Here is a 23798-nt window from a genome sequence, read left to right as displayed (position 1 = left end):
CAGCTAGTTGGACTTTCCATTGACTGCAGGCTTTCTCCCGTGCTGTCCCCACACCGCCTCAGCAGCCCTTATGGTTTGGCCTGAGTCCCAGGGTCAGTTCCCAGCATGCCTTAGGGGTCACCAACCCTCCCCGGAGAAAGGTGAGGTGAGGAGAAGATAAACATTAGAACCGGCAATCCCTCCGACCTTCTCCGAATGTGGGGTGGAAGGCTCAGGAGCCCACAGCCAAGGCTGTACCAGGGAGGGAGCCCTGAGCGCTAGGAGACTGAGACCCACCACAGACACCCAGAGCTTTGCAACCAATGAGGCCTGGAGTGTGCTGAAATAGGGACAGCAACAGTGGCACAGACAGTGGCTATCTTCTTCCAGGATGATGTACTGAGCTGAGCCTGGCAAGGGGGCGGCTAGGGAGTAGAGTCCTCTAAGGCTTGGGTGTGTGAACTTGGGTCTCACTCAGCTCCATGACCCATATCCTCAAATGAGGTCTGGTCCTATAGTGGAAGCAAAGGCAGGGGGCTGAGGGGGTGGGTAATAACCTTCCCCTGGCTTCCTGTGGTTGCCCTTAGAACCAACCTCAACCATAAGCTGCATCCTCCTCCCTTGGAGGTCTTGATCTACAAGGCGTGGTGGCCAGTGTCCCCTCACAGACTGTGCGGGGTGGGTGTGAGGGGAGGATCAGGCCAGCCTCCTCAGCTTTTGCCATCCTCCACTAAAGGGTCTATCTTTATATGACCTTTCTGCCCTTGTCTTCTGTGCTCAGGAACACAGAGCTTTTCTATTAGGGCATTCTCATTGGATGTGGGGCCTATCTTTAACCTGTCACTAACAAGACACACTTTATATCTATAGAAACTCTATTTCTAAACAAGACCACATTTAGAGGTTTCAGGTGGACGTGAGCTTCTAGGGGCCATTATTTAATCCAGCATGGCCTTAAATAACATACCACACAGCCAGGAAGCAGATAGAACCAAAGGAGCGTGAGTTCGGGGCCTTCCATGGTTCTAGCCTCTGCTTTCCAGCTAGAAAGGGCTTTCTAGTGCCTCCAGTGCCACCTGCCAGGCTGGGCCTTAGGCTGCCTTTACGGATGAGGAAACTGAGGCTCAGAAGGGCTGAGCAGATGGCCCAAGTCACACAGCCAGCCAGAGGTGGGGCAAGGCACCCAGGTGCCCATGGGTTCTGGGGCACTCCTGCAGCAAGCGGAGGTGTGCTGTGTTCCAGGTCAGGCTTCCTTGCTTCCTGGCTCTTAGACTTAGCAATGGAAGATTTCCCCACTTCCTCAGAGAATTATGATTCATTCGGTAGGCTGCCCTGGGAAACCGGGCGGGATGGGGTAGGGGGGCTGGTAGGACTAGCCCTCGGAGTCCTAGTTCCCTCTGCACCCTCCAAGCCTCCCAACACATTGGGGTAGTCAGAGAAATGCGCCCAAAAAGGTGGAACACTTTCCCAGCTTTTGGCAGGCAACGTCCGCTCAAGGTAGGAGACCTAAGGCCAGGAATGTTCTGCCGAGTTTTCAGCACCTTGGACCAGACTGGAAGGATCTATTTTCTGACTCCACAGACCTTGCTGCAGGCTCTGCACCCGGGGGGGGGGGGGGGGGGGGAGGGGGGCTCCTCTTAGCCGAGGTCCCGACACCCGATGGCCAGGAAGGGACAGGCGGCCTATACCCCCGGGACACCACAGGACGCCATCTAGGAATAGGAGTGGGGCGTCTAGTCGTCGGCCTCAGTTTCTCTGTCTGCACATGGCGGGCCCTTGCATCGGAAGCACTGGAAGGGGCTGGGTGTCCGCCTCCCCTTCCCCCAACTGCATCCTGGTGCCAATCAAAAGCCAGGGTAGGGTGGTGGCAGTCCTTGAGCCCTGCCCCTGCCCGCGGGTTTGCATTTCCTCGGTCCCAGTGCCCGAGGTGCCCGCTGACAGGGCGAGCTGACTGCCTGACAGACCTGGCTGGCAGATCTTGGGGAGAAGGCTTGCTCCTCCCATCATCCTCGCCCTAGGCGGGCCCGCCGCCTCAAAAACCGCAGGTGCTCGCCCACTGTGAGCTCACTGCCTTCTCAGCAGCCCCCCCGGAGGGTATTATTACCCGCATCTTCCCCGGGAGGCGCCTAGGGCTCTGAGAGAAATATCGACTTGCCCAAGGTCACACAGCTCGGCTAGGGCAGATGAGAGGGAAGCCCGGCGCCAGTAGCTCTTCTAGGCCCATCGCCGCCTCCCTGCCACAACGTTCGTGAATAAAGCGTCGAGGCCCAACGCCCGGCTTTGCCCAAAAACAAGGCTCCGAGTTAATCTGAGGGAACAAAAGCGCCCAAAAGTCCATCCCGGGTTTTCCACCACGCCGCTTCCCACCGACCAATCCGCAAACGCCGGTCGCCAGGGGGCGGGTGCAGGCGGGCCTGGCGTGATCGACAGCCCCTCTCAGAGGCGGGGCATAATCTTCGACCAATCCTGCGGAGCTGCTGGAGCGAGCCCGTGAGCAGGACAGGAGGTCGGGCCAATCGGCGTGGGGGGGCGGGTCCGACCAGCCCGGGCTGTCGCGAGAGGCGGCCACCCCGCCCACTCCGCTGGCCGCGGCCGCCCGTGCTCGCGAGCGCGCTCTGCTCAGCTCCGACGGCCCGGGCCGTGATCCGTCCGCGGGTCCGGTTGGATCCTTCCGCCGCGCCAGGCCCGTCCGGGCGCCGCGCCCAGCCTCGCAGCGGGTAACGGCTGGCCTGGGCGCAAGCGCAGGAGGCGGCATGGCCCGGGCGGCTCCGTCGGGGGGCGGCCCGCACTGACAGACCCTGCGGCGCGCGGGGAGATGGGGGCGGCCGCCTCCCGGGCGACGACGACGACGACGAGGAGCGGCCGCCGCCGCTGCCGCGCACCGGCCGCCGCTGGGGACGGGCGCGGGCAGGGCGCCTCCCCGTGAGCGGCGGCCCCGAGGCCACTCGCCGCCCCCGGCCGCCCCGGCCGCCCCGGCCGCGGCCCCGGCCGCCTCGGGGCCCCTGGCGGGCGGCTCCCCCGGCTCGCGCGCGCCCGGCCCGCGCCCGCGTCCGGTCCGCGCGCGCGCGGCCTCGCCCGGCCCCGGCGCCCGGCTGCGGCCCTGCGCGCCCCCCGGCCGCCCGCGCGCGGCTCCCGGGCCGGGCGGCGGGCGCGGCGCGGGCGGCAGCATGGTGGAGAAGCGTTGCCCGCTGCAGAGGGACGGCGTGTACCGCTGGTTCTCCGAACTGCCGTCGCCGCAGCGCGTGGAGTTCCTGTGCGGCCTGCTGGACCTGTGCATCCCTCTCGAGTTGCGCTTTCTCGGCTCGTGCCTGGAGGACCTGGCACGCAAGGACTACCATTCGCTGCGCGACTCGGAGATTAAAGCCAACAACCCGGCGGACCTGGGCAGCCTCACCAATCTGACGGACGAGGTGGTGCGCAGCAAGCTGCTGGTGTCGCTGGCCCTGCTGGGCTCGGAGCAGCGCGAGGCTGCGGGCGTCTTGTACCGCACGCTCACGCACACCGACTCCATCATCCACAACTACGGGCTGCAGCTCAACGAGGGCCGCACAGGCGATGAGTTCCTTCTCCTCTTCACCATGGCCTCCAACCACCCGGCCTTCAGCTTCCACCAGAAACAGGTGCTGCGCCAGGAGCTCACGCAGATCCAGAGCAGCCTGAACGGCGGCGGCGGTGGTGGCGGCGGCGGCGGTGGCGGCGGCAAGAGCGCGCCCGGCCCCGGCGGCGCGCTGCCCACCTGCTCTGCCTGCCACAAGGTGAGTGTGCGCGCGCGGTGGGGCAGCGCGGCTGCGGTGCTTCACTGGCCGGCCTGGAGAGGACCCACGAGGGACACGGTGGGCAGCGTCAGCGCGTGGCCCCTTTGTGTGGTCTGTGTCACAGTCCACTCTGGAGACGAGATAAAGCCTTTGTCCTGTCAACTTGGCTCTTAGATGACAGATAACATTCAACAACATGTCGACTTACTCTGGCCAGCTCTGGCGCTTCTGCCAAGGCGCTGGAACCTGGGCCCAGGTGGTCTCTGCCCCTGCCTGTCAGGGACAAGTGTCCCCGGGCTGGCTGGAGGGCGCGTTCGTTCATCGCCTGGGTACCATATACGTGGATGTGTGTCTGCGTGTGCGTTTGTGTGGTTTGTGCATGCTGGTAAGCATACCTGCTTGAGAGCTTAGCCACTGACAGGGACCTTGCAGCGACAGCGTGTTGTCACTGTGACCTGCCGTCGGAAGAGCCAAATCCCACTGAGGTGGGATCTGGTTTTAGGATGACATGTCAGTTTGCAGGGTAGGAAGGGCAGCCTGATCGTGTGTTCTGAAATACCAGCTTTGGGCCAAGTGTGTGAGGACTGGCGCAGCACCTGCTTCTGGTAGGAGCTAAAGGCCAGGTTGTTGGAGGCCATGGTGTAGCAGAAGGCACATCCCGGTGCAGCCCTCTTAGCTGTGGATGCTGGAGTGAGTTGGTGTGCATTTGGGCCTTCGGAGGCCTTCAGCAGCTGAGGAGCAGGGAACCCATGCTTGCTGTGAGAGAGGCTCTCTAGTGCCAGGGGGCTATTGAGGTCCTACACAGTGTCCTTGGTAGTAGGAGGCCACACTCAGGCCTCCTGCTCAGCCGCTGTGCAGCCTTTGAGGCTTTTTTGAAGTTAAAAATGTAATATGCTTCCGTTGCCCAAGGTGAATAAGGTGGGGTGGTTGGGAAATCAGATTTTCTCTTTTCTTTCAGCTCTCTTTGAAACTTGGGTTGTGGCTTCTGCTTTTTAATGTCTTCCTCTAAGAAGTGGTTGTGGTTCCTGAATGAGTTTTTGTGGTGTCTTATCTTTTCAGTGACATTTGCCTCTGAGATTGTGGGTTTTTTTTTTTTTTTTTTTTTCCTGTATACAGATACACATGTGCACAGTTTGCCACCTCACTTCCCTGCTGTGTGCTAGGTAGCTGGCTGTTAAAAAAGGCAGGAGATCTCCAATTCCCAGGCCAGCACACTATCACCTCTCTGGAGAGCCTAGGTTGCTGTGGTCCTCACCTGAACTTAGCTTCATCTACGTGAGCTTGACTTTTCACACCCTTGTTGCAGCCAGACCACTATGTGAGTGAAGCTCATGACGCACCCAGAGAGACCACTCTCTACAGAAGGTGGTGAATTATTTTAGAGGGGCAGTGAATTCAGAATGGAAGTGTCTAGAACAAATGTCTTGGGTGCTCTCCCACCCACACAGTAGTACTGGGTGGGGATGGAGCCTAGATCCTTGTGCATGTCAAGCAGGTGCTCTGTTGCCAAGCTCTACCCGACTCCAACCAGCCCTCAGAGTAGCTTGTATAAGGTAGCCTTGTCTCAGGCAAATGTCCACTGAGAAATGGGAGTTAATCTAGCCCCCAGGGTCTACGCACTGGTCACCAGCTGTGTGACCAGGCTTTGACTCCTGTGCAATAGAAGGCTGGAGTAAAGTATTCCAGAGGTGACAGGGCAGCTGGCAGCTGTGCCATCAGTGTGGTCTTCCATGCCATGCTGACTTTTCAGCACATTTTGTAGAAATGTGTGTTGTCATCTGGCTTAAATATCTGTCTTGGCCTGAGCATTGCAGCTGTTGCAGTGTTCAGGAATCCCATGGGCCTGACAGGGTTGGGGTCCTCTTTAGAAAGGGACATTATTTGACTCTGGAACAGGGGCTCTTGACTTAGCAGATTGCCTAGGACTAAACAGACCCATTTCTCTTTATTTTCCCGGGCTCTAAGTCACTCCCAAAGGTACTTTAGTTCCCTTAGCTGGACTTTGGGCTCATTTGCAGCTCTGAAGTTGAAACCTGATGGTTTACTTGGAGGGTGAAGTCCAGCTGGGTGCCCTCGCTGCCCAGGCTGAACATGGGCCTCCGTGTCCTCAGGAGAAGGTGACCCTTGTACTCCTTCCTAAGCTGTGTCACCTGGTGTTGAACTTAGAACACAAGAGTCTGCTCTCAGAGATGAAGATGTGGCTTGCTTTTAGATGTTGTTGTCTGACTTAAATTTTTATTTGTCTGAAGTAAACTTTCTGAAAAATCATTTATAGTTTCTTCTCTAAGCTCTCGCTTTTCTTTTCATTTAAAAATGCATAATATTTTGAGGAGTTCTAGTCGTTTAGAAGTGTGGTTTATTTATTTTAAAGACCAAGGATTGCTCATCCTTGCCTGGGAGTTGGTAGCTCCTGCCTCAGCTGAGGGGATAGTCACCAAGCCCAGCTGTGGATGCATTAAATAGTCACGGCTTACTTCAGAAAAGCATTTGTTGTGTTCACTAGTATGGGAGCATGAGGGGCTGCAGGACTTAGTCTACTGAATGCTGTGGTGAGAACAGTGTTAGCATTTTATTTAAATAGAAAGCCTTGGTTGGAAGCAGGTTAAATCAAGACCTTTGACTGGGCATGAGGTACCAACTCGTCATCAAGCCCAGCACTTAGGAGGCTGAGGAAGGGGCATCTGGACTTCGAAGCTGCCCTGGTTAGACTTGTACTCAAGTTGGTGGCAGGGAGCTAGTGCATTGCTCTAACCTGTGCTGGTCAAGGTGTGGTGCAGTGTTGTGCTGTGCAGTATCAACATTGCGGAGCTTTAGAGCGTCTCATCATTCCTTAAAGACACCAGTTCCTGGGAACCAGCATCACCACTTCATCCTCCCTGCTCTTCCCTCAGCAGACACTCAGGATCAAATTTCTGTCTCCATGGGTTTGTCTTCCCTGGTCCTGTCATCGAGAGGGAGCCTTGAGTACTTGCCCCTTTATGAAAGGCTGCTTCCCTTAGCTTGCCTTTAAGGCTTCTCTTATGAAAGTGTGCAGAGAGCCGGGTGTAGTAGTGCACGCCTTTAATCCCAGCACTCGGGAGGCAGAGGCAGGCGGATCGCTGTGAGTTCGAGGCCAACCTGGTCTACAAGGTGAGTCCAGGATGGCCAAGGCTACACAGAGAAACCCTGTCACGAAAAACAAAACAAAAAAACCCAAAAAACAAAAACAAAAAAAATGTGCAGAGCACTGTGCTCTTTGTTTTGTTTTTTGTTTTTTTGAGACAGGGTTTCTCTGTGTAGCCCTGGCTGCCCTGAACTCACTTTGTAGACCAGGCTGGCCTCAACTCAGCAACCCACCAGCCTCTGCCTCCCAAGTGCTGGGATTAAAGGCATGCGGCCACCACCACCCAGCTTACTTTGCTCTTTTTATTGCTCAGTAACATTGATTTATCACGTGGATGGACCATGGTTTTATCCGTCCATCACAGGGTGGAGGTTTGCCTTGGAACTTAGTTGAGATCTGTCTTCATGGTGAGCTCCTGAGTGCCTGACATTAATCCATGCTCCTTGGCACACTGTCTGCACATGGCTATCCCAAAGGACTTCATACTCAGGATGGGCTGCTGCATGGCTGTCAGGCCGCCTAGGCATTGTGGTTACAGGGACAGGTGGAGTTGGCTGTGAGTCTGTCCTGCTACAGGTGTGGTGGGAGACAGTCCAATGACCCTGGTGTTTGTTCTGAAAGAACTACTTCAGGGGGTGTTTTGTTTTGTTTTTTTAAGGAGATCTGAAATGGTGTGCTGCATGTGGGGTGTATTGAGGTCTGGTCTTGCATTTGGTGAGTATTAGCACAGTTACAGAGCTGTCTACCTGGTTTTGGCTATATGTGCCCTAGGGGTGAGCCCCGTGCAGACTTTCAGCAATGTCCACAGACTATGAATGAAACTGCTGGCAAGTGCTTGTCTGAGAAAAGCTACACTTCCATTTGGCCACTCCTCTGTAGTAAGCTCTTGCAGGTCGTTATAGGTCAACAGCCAGGCACGGAGGCATTTTGTCCTGTGGGTGTCATGTGAGGAGTAGCTGGCTTTGCTTGGCTTCTCTTTTATCCCCGCACATTGCTGCCAAAAGCCCCCAGCATTCCAGAAGAGTTAGAACAGATTGTGTCTACATCAGGGACCTGGGGCCCATTTTTCTTCAAGGCAGCCTGTCTCCTCCCTGAGTCGTTTGCACTGAGTCCACTGTCTATATACATGACTCCTGACTCCGTGTGTTTTTTCCGAGGTGGGAGTACGCCAACACATGGTCTAAGCGGTTCCTTCTTCATAGTGAAGTGTGTGATGGGGGCTTCGTAAGGGCATATCTCCAACAGCAGACCTTTGGGATATATAGTTTCTAGAACATTGGCATAGAAACGCTAGAGTGCCACCTGTATGTGTGGCATCTGTTGATTCAATGGCTGCTGGCTTCTTGGAAGCTGAGGGTAGATCACAGTAAATTTTTTGTTTTGTTTTGTTTCTTTCAAGACAGGGTTTCTCTGTGTAGCCCTGACTGTTCAGGACTCACTTTGTAGACCAGGCTGGCCTCTGACACCTGAGATCTGCCTGCCTCTGCCTCCTGAGTGCTGGGATTAAAGACTTATAGCCCTGTACATTTTTTTTTAAGATTTATTTTTATGTTATGCATATAAGTGTTTTGCCTGTATGTCTGTCTGTACCACATACATGCTTAGTGCCTGTGGAGACAGAGGAGGCATCAGATCCGTATGACTGGAGTTACAGACAGTTGTGAGCTGCTATGTGGGTACTGGGAATTGAACCTAGGTCCTCTGGAAAAGTAGCCAATGCTCCTACCTACTGAGCTTTTATAAATTATTTTTTAATTGGGAAAAATAATTTTTACATTAGGGCTCCCTCTCTCCCTTAGCAGGGTGAGATTTCAGAAAAAGCCCCCACCCCCAGGACTTCAGCTAGGACTGCCAGGTGAACTCACCAGCAAGATTGCTGCAAGCTTTGACTTCAGACCTTAGCTGCGCCTTCTGAGGCAGTGCTAGCAAGGCAGTGGCAGGTACTTACATGGACAGAAGAAGGAACACTGAAAGTAGGGCCTGCCAACCGTTGAGAGGCTGAGGCAGGAGGCCTGTTGTGAGCTCAGGGTAAGCCTTGGATACATAGTAAGACCCTGTCTCAAAACAAAAAAGCAAAGAGACCATCAAAATCTCATAAAGCAGGCAACTCTGAACAGGATTTTGTTGTGGTTGAAAGGCTGGAAGCTGTTTAAAGGAAGGCCAGGGTGGAGACAAACATTAACTTGCAATAGTTGGTCTTCTAATAGCCCAGCAGGCATTTGGCTAGGGTGTAGGTCCAGCCAGCTGGTCTACCTCTCCTTGGCCACAGATAGAAAGGTACAGAATTTTAGAAGGTCTTTTCTTGATGTCCTGGCCTTGGCATCCCGGTTCCCTCCCTCTGATCTCTGTTTGGGGCCTGACCTCTGTGTCCTCAGGAACTTTGCAGGGTCAGGTGCCTGAACTTGGCCACTTCCTGTCTCCTCTTTCCCCCTTGACCACTTTTGTTTGACCTCCACTGTTGGAGGCCCCTGAGCATGTTCATTGGCTTTCTAAACAAAGCTAGCCACACTCCTGTTTAGAGAGGGTGGAGCCTAGTCAGACCAGCATTTCTTTTGGACATGCAGATTGACTTGACACATACTTACACATTACTTAAGCATGTATGTGTTAACTAGGAACAGGCCGTCTGCTCATCTTCAGATACACGCAGACTTCTCTCACTTCCCTTTGGCCCCCTTTTTCCAGCTAAGATTGTTTTTATTGATGGGAATTCAGTTGTTTCTTAGATTAAAAAAATTTTTAAGCAGGCCATGGTAGCACACGCCTTTAATCACAACACTTAGGGAGGCAGAGGCAGGTGGAGGCCAGCCAGGACAGCCAAGGCTACACAGAGAAATCCTGTCTCAAAACAAGACAAAACACCCACCCACCCCCCACAAACAAACAAAACAAAACAAAAAAAAAGTTTTAAGTGAAAAAATAAAAACATTAATTTAAAAAAAAAAAAAAAGGTTTTAAGTAGGCATTATAATTAGAGACAAGTGGCAAAATGGTAGAAAAGGACCCTGGATGAGAAGTGCCCTTACCAGGGCCAGTTGGTGTTCTGTTCCTTCCCTGGAGCTCGGGCCACTTAGTTTTTTTTAATTTAGTTTTGCATTTAAGGTGCCTGCTGGTGCTGCAGCATGGTGTTGCAGGCAGGCCTTTCAGCCAGCACTCTAGAGGGAAAAGCTACATAGCAAGGCTGCCCCAAAACACAGACAAACAGACAAAACCCAAACACAGTTGATGCCTCTCACCACCCATGCAGTCCTTTTCATAGAACAGTTCTTTTTAGAACTTGGGGAGAGATTGTATGTACTGACACGTTCCTTCCTCATACAGCCATCCCTTGGATTCTTCCTGTGCAGTCAGTCTGTCAGCATCACTGTGCCAACCATGTGAGTATGACTGAACTGCTCGCCTTGCGCGTGTAGACATGGCCATACACCTGCTTGAGTGTCACCAGCACCATCCCCATGATACAGCTCGCTGCACACCAGCAGACACTGTAGTGTGTCTGTGTCTGTCTGTCCGTCTGTCTGTACTCTTTAAGGCTGCACCAGAAGGTGCCTCTTTGCTCCTGTCCCCACTCCTGCCACTGTAGTAGCAGACCTCGGTCATTGCTGTTCAGAGAGAGCCATCCTCAGGGTCCTCTCCAGGTGCTGTTGTACATCTTCTTACGGGACCACTTTACCACGTTCCCTGCTCCTTCCCACCAGGTAATGGGGTCTTTGTGGTGTGTGCTTGTAAGGACCTTGACTTTAGGAGTTCTGTTTGTTTTCTCATCTTTGACTTTCCACACAGTTTGGTTTGTTGTATGGCCTTTGGTTTGTGGCCTGAGTAGAAATTTGTTCTAGATCACTTGTACTGTGAAGGGTACGTATGTGATGTGTACATGTTAAGTATGATGCAGCGTAAGTGAGGATGCTCCCCCATGTCTCCTGGTCAGACTTTGTTCAGGCTCTGTTGAATTGTTCCAGCTGGAACTAATTTGGTGTGACCTTGGCACTGTCCATGCCAGTCTCTTAGCACTGTCTGCCAGATGATGGTCTTTACTCGCTAAGTGGAGCTGCTCACTCTACACACACTGTGTCACTTTCTGCATTTGCTTCTGAACTGTCTGGATGGTTTTGTGGGTGTGTAGGAGGATTTTGTTGTTGTTAAAATTTTAGTCAGAAGCCAGGTGGTGGTGGTGGTGGTGCACGCCTTTAATCCCAGCATTCAGGAGGCAGAGGCAGGTGGATCGCTGTGTGAGTTCGAGGCCAGCCTGGTCTACAAAGTTAGTCCAGGACAGCCAGGGCTACACAGAGAAACCCTGTCTCAAAAAATAAAACAACAACAACAACAACAACAAAATTTATTTAAGTTAATTTGCTTATTTTGAGGTGGAGTTTCTGTAGCTAGCCTAGGCTTGCCTGGAACTCATGATCTGCCCACTTCAGACTCCCTAGAGCTAGGACTGTAGTTGTGCACCAGTACAGGCTGGCTCCTGTGTTGTCTTCCAAGGTGGAGTCTATGCGTCTTGATCCTGGCCACTCCTTCCTTGTCCAGGGATACCAGCTTTCGGTTTTAGTTGTGAGCAAACACGGCTGTTGAGTAGTTCCCAACATGGTGGTTTGTGGGATGGGGCTTGGTTGGCTGCTCTGCAGTTGTGTGACAAGGCTAGTTTGTCTTTTCTTCTTTCTTTTTTTTCTTCTTTCTTTTAACTGTATAATTCATGCTATTTTCAACTTTGATCCCCCCCCCATTCTTTCTGATAACTGTGCCCCTGTGCCCCCCCCCCCCCCCCCCCCCCCCCCGTCTTATTTGCCCAACCAGGGCTGGAGCTCCGAGTGAGCATCCCCAGTCAGCTGGTCTGCATCAAGGCAAGCTGCTCACTCCTCCCCCTCCCAGGATCCCAGGCCTTCTAGGCATCCTTGTCCCCTCTGAAGGTTACTTGGCAAGTCCTGTATAGCATCATAGCCTGGGTTAGTGTCCCCTCATCCGTGTCTATTTCTCTCTTGTCCACTCCTTTCCTCTTTTGCTCCCTGCAACTCTTATGTGGAGAGATAATACGGTACAATGTATATGCATAGGGCACAGATGGTACCTGGGACATGTGCTGTGCAGAATACACATATATGGTACATTTCTTCATTGTTCAACCTGGATAAGAAAGTTTACAGCTTCTTGCCTTTTTTTTTTTTTTTTTAAATTGAAATCTCCAAAAGCTTGGTCCCTTATCTCTACTTAGAAATCACAGTAGTGGGGCTGGAGAGATGGCTCAGAGATTAGGAACACTGGATTAATCTTTGAAAGAAAGAAAGAAAAAGAAAAGAAGTCACAGCAGTGTGCCTGACCTGAGACTTTGCCCTGGGCCTGGTTGCTAATGGCAGGTACTGTGGTGGTGTCTGCATATGGTCTTGGAAAGATGCTGTGGGCTCCCTCTGCCTGTCTTGCAGTTCCCATAGGGCATGCCTGACTCTGCACACCATCTCCTCTTGCAGTTCCTCTGTTCCCTGACTTCCCCACACCATGAGCCTGTGTAGGTGTGCCTACCCCATTGCCCACTTAATGGCTCACACATGCCAATCTTTTCTTTTCTTTCTTTCTTTTTCTTTTTCTTTTTTTCTTTTCTTTATTTTTTTGGTTTTTCGAGACAGGGTTTCTCTGTGTAGTCTTGGCCATCCTGGACTCACTTTGTAGACCAAGCTGGCCTCGAACTCACAGCGACCCGCCTGCCTCTGCCTCCCGAGTGCTGGAATTAAAGGCGTGTGCCACCACGCCCGGCCCAGTCTTTTCATTACATTGTTAGAGATCGTCTGTCTGGTATGATCACAGATGTCTTTGTGTTTCTGTTGAAAGACTCACTCACTGGCGCACAGAGATGGTCATCGCCCACCATCCCTGTACTGCCCATGCCAAGGGACATCTATCCAGCCAGTGGTAAGAGGGGAGGGACTGGTGCTGTGGCCAGTGGTATGGCAGGAACTATTTACTCATGTACTGTGGGCTGTTTCTAGGGAGTTTCATCCTCTGTCCTTCGTCTTAGAGTTGCTCTTTCTCCAGAGCTAGCTGCACAGCTCTCGGGGAAGAAAACCATTGTGAAGTGGCATTTGGCTTTGTGCTGTCTTCACTGCCAACATAGAATGCACAGGATCCTGAGAAGATGCACCCAGTGGTGAGGGCCCTGTGAGGCATGAGGACACTTTAGTAGACTGTTCTCCTGCGGCTGTATTAGGTGAAGTTGAAGGGCTATTTGAAGGTGTCAAGTGGCAGCGGGGGGAAGGTTGGTGTAGTGTGCCCATGTATTGCCAAGCACCAGGGTTTTTGAGACGGGGCAGAGGCTTCTGTGCAGGGTGCTGATGGTCAGCAGGCATAGCAGGCTGGGAGGGCAGTCTTCTGAGAGCACCTGTGGTAGGCACCTGTGCTGTAAAGAGAGCAGGAGTCACCAAGGGATGGATGAGGGGGTTCTCACCGACTCCGCTTCCCCTTCAGGGCCAAGGGTCCAAGTAGGAAGCATAATGGTGATGGTAGCTCACACCTGCTCTGTGCTCAGCACCGTCCCCAGTGCAGTCCAGGATATGCTGACTCATCACCACAGAGTTAGTTGATCTATGTTCCTCTTTTGGCACCAAGAAAAACAGATATGCAAAGGTGGCATCAGTTGGTGGCTGTTTTATTATGTGAAGACAAAATGATGGCATTTGTTTTAGTTCATTGTTAGAGATGAAGGGGAATCTTAGGAGAATGAGATGGGAACTCAGCTTTGCTCTAGGAGGTCACAGAGTAGGCATTCAGGGGAGTGGGACAACTTGCAGGACTCCGGTTGGGATCCGTAGTCCTCTCCCAGGACTGCGCTGGAACCTTCAGGCCTAGTGTTGCTCAGACCTACACACCAGTAGTTCTCTGTGATTTATTTAAAGGCAAAACTTACACTGGGCAAATGCATGATCTTCCCCGAAACCTGTGTTTTGACAGCTGTGCGAGCCAGTGTGGGCATAAGCCTCTGTCAGGGTAGAGAAGGGGCCATTTTCTCCTCCGTTCCTCCTTTTCATTCCCTGCCTTCCTCAGGCCTTTTTGCTTGTTTTCTTTCTTCTTTTTTGTCACCTTTCTACCACTGGTTACTGCTGTGTACACTGAGGGCTTCACTTAGCAGAGTTGTGGACTTGCATTTTTCCCCCTTGTCTTCCTTCCTGCTGTCGGGGTTTCATGATGGCTGAAAGCTTCTTGGTGCTGTAGTCGTGCCTTTCCAATCCACTTTGAATGTACGGTAGTTCACACCTGTGATGGGCCGTCCCCACCTGAGGGGAGGCAGGCCCTCAGCCACAGAGTACAGTACAGTAGTCTGCCTCTGTGGGAAGAAGTTTTTGGTTTATTTATTTGTTTTTAATCAAGATGAAGAGAGACTGGGCTGAAGAACAGTGGCAGAATATTAACTTAGTGTGCATAAGGTTCTTACACCTTAGTTCAGGCTTGTGTTCTCTCTCCCCTGGGGCAGAAAGTGGTGGTACATACCAGTAATCCCAACATTTGGAAGGCTGAAGCAGGAAGACCACAAGTTCAGGGTCAGCTTGGGCTACAGAACAAAACCATCTTGAGTAAGTGAGTGTAGTCTTTCACGTTTGCCCACATAGTTACTATTTTGTGATTTTTCTTTCCTTAGGAGCCCCAGCTTGGCAATACATCCTTTTAGCATGTGCTGGCACATAGCTTTGCTTTTGCCTGCCTCATCAGAGGATAGTGTCAATGAGTTCAGGACTCTTGGTTGCTAGCTTTTTTTCTCTTTTGGCACTTTAAAAAGCACAGTGCTTCCCTTGTGCCTGTGTCACCCTCAGGCTGGGCTCAGGATTTTCTTCTTGTGTTGATGGCTCTGCTATGTGCAAGCTCTTCTGGGGTTGCTTGCTGGGTGCTTTCTGGACATTTTGGAGCTGTGAATTTATGCCTTTTGCTGAATTTGGGGGTTCAGTAAGACATTCCAGTCCTACGTTTGATTCCTGTGGGAATGCAGTTGCAGGCATATTACCTGCTTGTTCTCCATAGGTGTCCTCCCAGACCTCCCTCCTGCTACTGGGGCACCTTCCATGGACCCATGCTAAAAGTCACAGTGTTTGTCATCTTGAACCTGCTGCTAAGCCCTCCGGTGCATTTTTTAGTTCAGAAATGCCATTTTCTGGTTCTGAAACTTCCACTTTTAAAACTTCATTTTTTTCTGAGATGTATGGTTGCACATGCCATTAATCTCAGCACTCAGGAGGCAGGTGGATCGCTGTGAGGTGAGTCTCTGCCTGTCAGGTTCTCTAGAGGAGGAAGGCTGGGGTATGCTTTGCTGCTTTACTATTTTTAAAATTTTTTAAAAGATTTATTTATTGATTATTTATACAGTTGTCTACATGTACATCTGCAGGCCAGAAGAGGGCATCAGGTTATACTATAGGTGGCTGTGAGCCACCATGTGGCTGCTGGGAACTGAACCCAGGACCTCTGGAAGAGTAGTCAGTGCTCTTAACCTCTGAGACATCTCTCCCGCCCTGCTGCTTTACTATTGATGGCAGTCTTTGGTGTACTGGAATGGGCTTCTTGTACCAGGGATTATTGTGCCCCTTGAACTTGGCTACTGGGAGCTGGAGAGATGGCTCATTAGTTAGAGCACAGGTTGCTCTTCCAGAGGAGCTGGGAACTGGGTTAGATTTTCAGCACCCACATGATATCTCACAAAATGCCTGTAATCTCATTTCCAGGGGGGTCTCACACCCTTCTTTGGCCTCTGGGAGCCCTGCACACATGTGGCACTGTTGAAGTTATTATTTTTTTTTTCCGAGACTGGGTTTCTCTGTGTCGTCCTGGCTGTCCTGGACTCACTTTCTAGACCAGGCTGGCCTCGAACTCACAGTGATTCGCCTGCTTCTGCCTCCCGAGAGCTGGGATTAAAAGAGTGTGCCACCATGCCAACTTTTCTTTTCTTTTTTAAATTTATTATTATTTAAAAAATTTTTTTGGAACAACATTTCTCTGTGTAGGCTTGGCCGTCCTGGAACTTGTTCTGTAGACCAGGCTGACTTTGAACTCAGAGAGATCCACCTGCCTCTGCCTCCCAGAGTGCTGGGATTAAAGGTATGTGCCACCACTGCCCTGGCTTGAATTTATTTTTAATAAAACATTTTTTGTCAGGGGCCGGTCTGGTGGCACACGCCTTTAATCCCAGCACTGGGGAGGTAGAGGCAGGCAGATCGCTGGGAGTTCGAGGCCAGCCTGGTCTACAAAGCGAGTGTAGGACAGCCAAGGCTAACACAGAGAGACCCTGTCTTGAAAAACCAAAAACCAAACCAAAACGTTTTTTTTTGTCTTATTTCTTAACCTGATTATCACACAAATGATTGCGACTCTTATAATACAAGACTTACAACACAATCTTGAGCAGTTTAAGTCTGTTTTTAACCCTCTGTGTTATTTGTCTTCTAGCAAACATCCCAGTGATACTTACACTTTTGTGTGGGTTCTTTTTTCTGAAAGGCTGGGCTGAAAATCTGGCCACAGAGATATCCCCCCCCCCCCCCCCCTTATGGAGGCTAGCTGAAGAATGCTCCACCCTGAGGACCAGTCGCAGAGAAGGCCTTCTGGGCAGGGAGGATGCTCAGGGCCTCCGTGCTCAGCCTGGTTGAGACAAGAGAAATCTGCGTCCCTTCCAGAGGGGGAAGCAGGTCTCTGGCTTGCGAATGGCTTGCGAAAGGCCGAACTACACTTTATTAAAATAAAGACAAAAGAATCAAACAACTAGATTTTAATTCACTAAGCTTAAAAGGAGAAGGGCAGAGAGCTATGGGAAGGGATGGAGGGGGGTGCTGTCCAGCCCCTGGGTTTTTAAACTAAGCTTACTTAGCAGAAGACGCTCCCAGGACACTTCCCGGGGCTTGTCTCCAAGGTACCTTTGAGCTAGCTTTTGACACCTTTTGTGTGGGTTAGGGTCTACAAAAAACTATCCTTTAATACTTTTGGGTCTGGTGGCCTGTTGCCCTGTTGCCAACAGGGGGTGCGCTCACCTATGTCCGAGCATGAAGCTTACACGGAGAGAGCATCCGTCCTCCTGCCTGCAGACAAAGGCTCACACTTTTGTAGCTTTCCTTGGCTCCAGATCTTTCTTCCTCTTCCTTGGGTCTCTCCTCTTGGCCTACTCTTCTCTTTCTCTCCCTAACTCCTCTTCCCCTGGCTGGCAGGAAGTCCAGCCCTATTCTCTCCCTTGCTCATCTATTGGCTGTAAGCTACTTTATTGACAGGGGGACAATTGGGGAGCAGAGATTACAGAACATTTAGACAGGAAATGAGAATTTAAACTACACAATAACTTTATGCCTATCTGCATTGCACACAGGTATCTACAGAGACAAAAAACTCATGAATAAAGTAAAAATAAATTAGTCACCAAGCATGGTGGTACATACCTTTAATTCTAGCACGTAGGAGGCAGAGTCAGGTAGGTCTCTGTGAGTTCAAGGTGACCTGATCTACATAGAAAGCTCCAGGTTAGCTAAGGCTACATAGACAGACACTGCTTCAAATAATAACCGACAATTTAGCCTGGAAAGGTGACTTGGGTTAGGAGTACATACTGCTCTCCCAGAGAATGAGTTTGATTGAGTGCACCCACAGCAAGCAGTTCACAGCCACGTGTCACGAACTCTAGGAGCAGTGTGACTCGTCTCGCCGCTGCAGCCACCTGCACATACGTAAACACACTCATACTCACGCACAATTTCAAAAATTTAAGCTTGGCCTCTGAGCATTCCCTCACCTTCATGGTTGTGACTGCGTTTTCACTGCTGATAGTGGACCTTTCTTTGGCAACTGTAGCCCTTCCTGCTTCCTCTATCCAGCCCGGCAGCTTCTCACCCCCCATCATAGAGCAGACATTGAAGTCTGAGCCTGAATCTGAGGGGTATTGCACAGAATTCCCTCTGCCTGTGCCTGCCTTCTGACAGTGCTGTGTGGCAGCTGATGGAATCTGTGTAGCAGGCCCCATTTTGGTCTGCTCCTGAGAGCCAGCAGCCTTGGTCCTGAAGTTGATCCAGCCTCTTAGAGAGGCCGCCTGTGTCCTCCAGCTGTATGCACAACTCGTGTATGGCCCAGGGTTTCCAAGGGCACGTGTGCAGGCCATGGATCTTGACTATAGGAGGCTGATAGGGGCTCACACCCTGCTCCTTTCTATCTCTAGTGCCTGGACTCACTGTGGAAACCTCGGGATGAAATGCTGTGTAGTAGGGTTGACTTTAAGGCAGAAGCTGTAAGCTGTTAGATGGTAGCCAGCCCCAGTCAGTAAGTAGTGGGGGTCCCTTGGACCTGCTTCAGACCATATCAGAAAGGTCATGGAGATAAGAAGCAGGGTATTACTTTCGGGGCGTCTTCTGTGCACCAGCTCAGCTCTCAGTCACATCTGTGGAGAGACAGGTTTTAACACCATAAACTAGTGCACCAGGAGGAGCCTGTTTACACAGTTCCCAGCCTGGCAGGGTTCCTCCAGCAGGCCTTGGCTTCCCCCGACCCCTGGCTGTGTTGAGTAGCTGCCCATGTAGATGCAGGATGTGGTGGTCTGTGTGTCCTAGAAGACCTCACTGCTGTGGAAGAAACCTGCTCTGCTGTCACCTTAGGGATTCCTCCCAGTACCTCTGCCATAACCGAGTAATCTGCCTTCTTTCTTTTTCTTCATTTTCTCTATCTTGGAAGACACATTAAAATGAATGTTTTGTGTGGAAAGTGGGTTTTGGTTAGCACTGGCTTCCATTTGGCCTAAGTCAGCAAATAGCTTTCAGTATTAAACTGTTTTCTTGTTCTGGTTTAGAGACACATAATGACTATTTTAGTAAAGTGCTTACAGATTGGTTTTCTTTTTTATTTTTTCACTTTGACTTGAAAGCATATAGCAGATGTTACTCTTTCCTGCTTAGGCCTGGCTGCTGGTTGACTAGACTGTGTTTGGGTAGTAGTGCCAGCTCCTGTTGCTTTGGCTCTACACATACTCTCACGCCTAAAGGCCCAGCCCCAGCATTCAGTAGCTCTTCCTGCCAGTTAGGCCCTGGCTCTGTGGTGATTTCCTGACCACTGTCTTACCCTCTTCACTTGTTACCCTGAAGTTGTCATCTTCCCAGTCAGAAACAGGGCATCTGGGAGCTTGATCAGGTGTCTCCCACCCCCTTGCAGTGGTGGAGAAGTACCCTGGGACCTAGCTACCCTGGGATGGGTGTGGAGGCTATAGAAGGGAGGAACAGCTGGGTATGCCTTTCTGAGTTGGCTCGTACCTGGTAGCAATGTGTCTATAGTTAAACTGGATCTTTAGCTTCTTTTCCTAAAAGTAGTATCTGCTCTTTGTAGGAAAATTGGAAAACAGAAAACTAGAAAATAAAGTTAGCCATGGTGGTGTGTGCCTAGAACCTTAGTACTCAAGAGGCTGAGGCTGGAGGATCACTGTGAGTTTGAGGCCAATGTGGGTCATAAAGTAAAACACTGTCTCAAAAACTTAACTTGTGGGCTGGAGAGATGGTTCAGAGGTTAAGAGCACTGTCTGCTCTTCCAGAGATCCTGAGTTCAATTCCCAGCAACCACATGGTGGCTCACAACCATCTAAAATGTGATCGGATGCCCTCTTCTGGCCTATGGGTGTACATGCAGACAGAATACTGTGTACGTTAACAATAAATAAATTTTTAAAATATATATTATATATATGTATATGTATGTATATATACACATATACATATACTTAACTCACTTTGGCTGTTTTACACTGTCACGTCTGTTCAGTTAGCACTGTGCTGAGGGAGTTGACTGGCTCAACCCTGTGGCTGGTGGTGCTCACGCCCAGGTCTACTCCAAGCTGCTGTAGGAGCAGCTGGTGTGTGTGTGGTGTCACTTCCTACTTCCTGTGTTGCCTCCTGCCTGAGGGCTAGGTCCTGTCACTTATGGAGAACTACAAGAAGCAGGAGAGAAGTGGGGCTGTCTTCCCAACATCCTGTGACCAGACCTCCTTTGCCAACCCTTCCTGATCCTTTTTCCTACAGTCATGACTGGTCTTCCCCAGGATCAATTCCAGTTCCTTTTCTGCAATCATGACATTTTGATGGCTCCATGGTGACAACTAAGACTGCATTTATTGGCTCTGCTTGATGGAGTCCCCCTTGTAACAATAAAGTTTATTTAAACCTTGCTAAACAAATAACAATCTCCTATATAAGTGCCGTGAACTCTTTTGAGTTTTTCTTATCTCTTTCCAGTGCCTGTCTGCTTGTAGACCCACGTTCCTCTTTTCCTTACCTGTGAACATTCCACATACTTTTTGTTTCCATCAATTCTGCTTAAAGGACTCTTGGTCAGCAGTCAGATGGCTACGGCTTGTCTGTGTCACCTGTGAATTTGATGCATGTAGATGTCATTGGTTTTCACCCTGTGAAGGTGAGTTGTGTCTTCTTGCACACAAGTCCTTGGCCATATCGCTGGTTGGTGACAGCTTAGGAATCGTTTGACTCCTCTAGGTAGCTTTAGATGCTTAGAAGGGACCTACCTTCTGATTATCCAGCAGTGACACCAGCTGATACTTGCCAACTAAGGCTGACTACTGCCTGTCGTAGTGATCAGGCTTTGTTTTACTGAAGTTCAAGTGATGAAATGACTTCTCAAACTGCCGTTACTAATTAGAGGAGTTAGAGGAGGTGATGGCTTGTTGTGATGGACTTAAAAGGGTCTGTTTGAAGAAGGAGCAACCCCCGGATTCTATCACGGGGATGTGAATGCTCTGTGGGGCCCATGGCTTGCGACCTTCCTGTGTGGTCATGTTTTTTCACTGTGCTGTCTGTAGCAGTGCTGCAGCCACACTCTGTGTGCCACTGCATTAGCAGCAGTAATGTCCAGTGTCTGTCTCCCAGCGTGGTAAGCTCAATACGTGCATTTTAATTGCCACTAAAGCCCTATGAGCCACCTGCTGATACTTCCATGTTGCAGTGAAAGAGGCTGAGACAGAACAAGATGACGTCTCCTGACCAGGCCTGTGCTGCCATCTGCACCCTGTGGCCATGTGCTCTGCCCACACTCCGGCTTCTCCCTTCTCTCCCCATGTAGCACAGGCTGACCTGGAACTCGTGATTCTCCTGTCTCAGCCTTCTTGATTGCTAGGATCATAGATGTGTGCCACCATGCCTACTGTTCGCCTTGATTTCAGTGGCTGCTGTGTCTCATGCTTTTCTTCCTAGCTGGGCATGTGGCCCTATACAAAATATTGGGAATAGTGCTTCAGTTTTATTTGTAATGGTGGTACCTACTCCAGCAGCTCACTACTGCTCCCTGTTGGAGCAATAGCACTGGGCTATGGGAGGCCCAGGCTGCTTTTTGTTGCTTGTCTGCTGTAGTTTGTATTTGGGGGCCTCTACTTCCAGAAATTTGATTGCATATGAGCATGTCCTCTTTGAAAATGGAATTGATGTTTAAAAATTAAATTTCTAAAGATTGTGTCCCTGATCCATGAAAATTAAAGTGAATTTACATGCAGCTTTTAAAAGAGTTTTTTCATAGAGCATACAGACTGAGGAAAACCTTTTTAAAAATTATCCATGTCTGAGGGACAGTTATTAGCTATCATGATGGGACCAACATCGGCCATGACTTCCCTGGAAGGGATACAAGTCCATCTGCTATGATTGTTCACGTGGCACCAGGTTTCTGCTTATGCCCCTTTTTGTGAGACTGACCTTTCGGCTGACCCAAGAATAATTCTTTATTTTGAAATGTCCCAGTAATCAGGAATGTAGATTCTCAGAGTCCACCTTGAACCTAAGTCAGAACACACATGTACCATGATCTGTAAGCTTGTTTTGTTTTACATGGTCCTGGAAGTCAAGTCTAGGCCTTGCATGTTCTAAGTGAGACTGTCTTGAGTGAGCTGGGGACACTTTGCCCTTTTTCATTCTTTGAGACAGGCTGTTGCTAAGTCACCAGGTTGGCCTTGGCCTTGGCCTCTAGCTTGTACTGGCCCTGAACCTTCCATCCTCTTGTAGTCTCCTGATTTTCTGAGATTACAGGCCTGTCCCACCAGTGGGACCTTATAGGTTTTTACATACGAGGTCTGGATATACCCAACTCGTCTGTACATACCTAACAGGTATGCATCAAGAGCCAGCAGTGTGCTGCTCGGGGCCAGGTGCCTAAACTCCACTTCAGCAAGGTACTTCTGAACAGGCAGGAGTGCTGGAGCTCCGATGAACTCTCCTGGAGCCCTCAGGAGGGAAGAGGGCCTGGGCTTCCAGCAGGTGCTAAACAGCAGAGCTGCCTGTAGCCATGGCGTCTTGGTGCCTGAGCGGAGCTGCTGAGACCCTAGTGATGACAGCCAGGCAAGATGGGAATACAGAATATCACCTGGAAATCTGTGCCACCAGGGCCATTCAAACTTGGTGCTATAGCTGAGTGTCTTACAGGTGCCTAGTGCTTCTAAGTGGAAGGCATTGTTGTACTTGCAGGAGATCCCTCAATGAGCAGAACAGCCCCAAAGAAGAAAAACAAAACACACAAAACAAACCTGCTTTCACTGAATGCTGGCAGTGCAGTTGTATAGAGATGAGAGATACTGAGGAAAGCCATATGGACAAAGAGCATGGAGTTAAGGTCTTATAGGAGGGACTGTGTGTCCACTGGGCCAGCTTGAGAAGGCTAGGTAAATGGGATGGGGTGCCTGCCTGGGTCTCTGTGAGCTGTGCTACAGGCCCTGGTGGTCTTGGAGTGTTGGCCATGATAATGAAAGGACAGTTAGCTGGACAGAAGAGCCTGTGACCTTTCCTTGGAAATAAAGTAAGGTGCTTTGCTCAGAAAGGATTTGAACTCACAGGAAAAGTAGAGAGGGGAGTCCCCGTGGCTTAGTCTACAGGCCTTGCACAGGATGGAGGGCAGCGTGCATATCAGACCACTGGAGCTCTGCTGAAAATGAGTCAGAGAGCATCTGAGTCGAACTGTGGGTCATGTGGACAAATTAACCTAACCAAAAATAACCTAAAACAGCATTTCTGGGAATTGCAGTTGAAGGCAGCATTCAGTGTAAACAGAGGGGGGAGGAGGGAGCAAGAGACAGAGGAGGAAGACCAGGCAGGCAGGCAGATTTGGCCTCGGGTTCATCACTTTTTAAAGCATTTTCCCCCTGCATGTGTTTTCATCAGGCAGCTCACAGCCTTACCCTGACCTGGCCCTGGCCCCGGCTCCTGGCTTGGGGACAGCAGCCTTAGCTATGGGCTGAGTCTACATGGACACAGGAAATGCTTCCTGTCATTTACGCATGGGCAAGCTGATACTTTGTGAAGTGGTCCTGATCTCAGCCTGGGGTCTCAGTACTTGCCACCACATAAGGCTAAGCCTCTGTAGGACTCTGGCCTGGGTGCATAGGGCTGCTCTGGTGAGGCCTGTTGTCAGCACACCCCTACCCTGCCTTCACTTGTTGGCTTAGGGTAGGAGCTGGGTTTTGCTAGTGGCTCTTTGGTGATGGGGGTGCTGGTCTCCTGTGACTGGTCAAAGGAACTCTGGCCTCCCTTTGGAACCAGGATGTAGTCAGGAGCTGTTTGACTTAAGCAGCCAGGACAGGCTGCTCGTGGCTGGTGGCCATGTAATTGAAAGGCTGTACCTGAGCTGCTCACAAAGTTACTTAAGAATCTTGTCTCCCAATAGGGACGTGTCTTGTCTGCTTTTTTTGGGTTGGTTAGTGGAGAAAGGCATTCATGTTCTTCATGTTCAACTGCTGAATGATGAAGAAAGAAACTGCTAAACTGAAGGCAGCTTGCTGTATAGTTGAGGCTGGTTTGGAACTCAGGGTCCTTCCGTTTTGATTTCCAGGTGCAGGGATTCTAGGCATATGTGAAATGGCAGGCTTATGAACTTAACATTCTTCGGTGTCTCTTATAACTTTATTATTACTGTGTATGTGTATGATGGGGGCACATGTCACCATAACACTTATGCTTGTGGAAGTCAGAAGACAACCCTCG

General features: G+C 50.7%; 1 protein-coding gene across 2 annotated transcripts in view; it reads left to right on the top strand.

The window, feature by feature from the left end:
- Positions 1–3115: 3115 nt before the first annotated feature.
- Positions 3116–23798, top strand: part of Zcchc14 (zinc finger CCHC-type containing 14) — a 47615-nt gene continuing 26932 nt past the window's right edge. For both annotated transcript variants that reach the window (XM_051169198.1, XM_051169197.1), the window contains exon 1: positions 3116–3734. In XM_051169198.1, coding sequence (XP_051025155.1) covers positions 3147–3734 — 588 coding nt within the window. In that variant the 5' untranslated portion in view covers positions 3116–3146. The remainder of the gene's footprint in view (positions 3735–23798) is intronic.

The sequence above is a fragment of the Acomys russatus genome, chromosome 26 (assembly GCF_903995435.1).
Source record: "Acomys russatus chromosome 26, mAcoRus1.1, whole genome shotgun sequence".
Taxonomy (NCBI): domain Eukaryota; kingdom Metazoa; phylum Chordata; class Mammalia; order Rodentia; family Muridae; genus Acomys; species Acomys russatus.
This window is presented reverse-complemented; position numbering and strand designations above follow the sequence as displayed.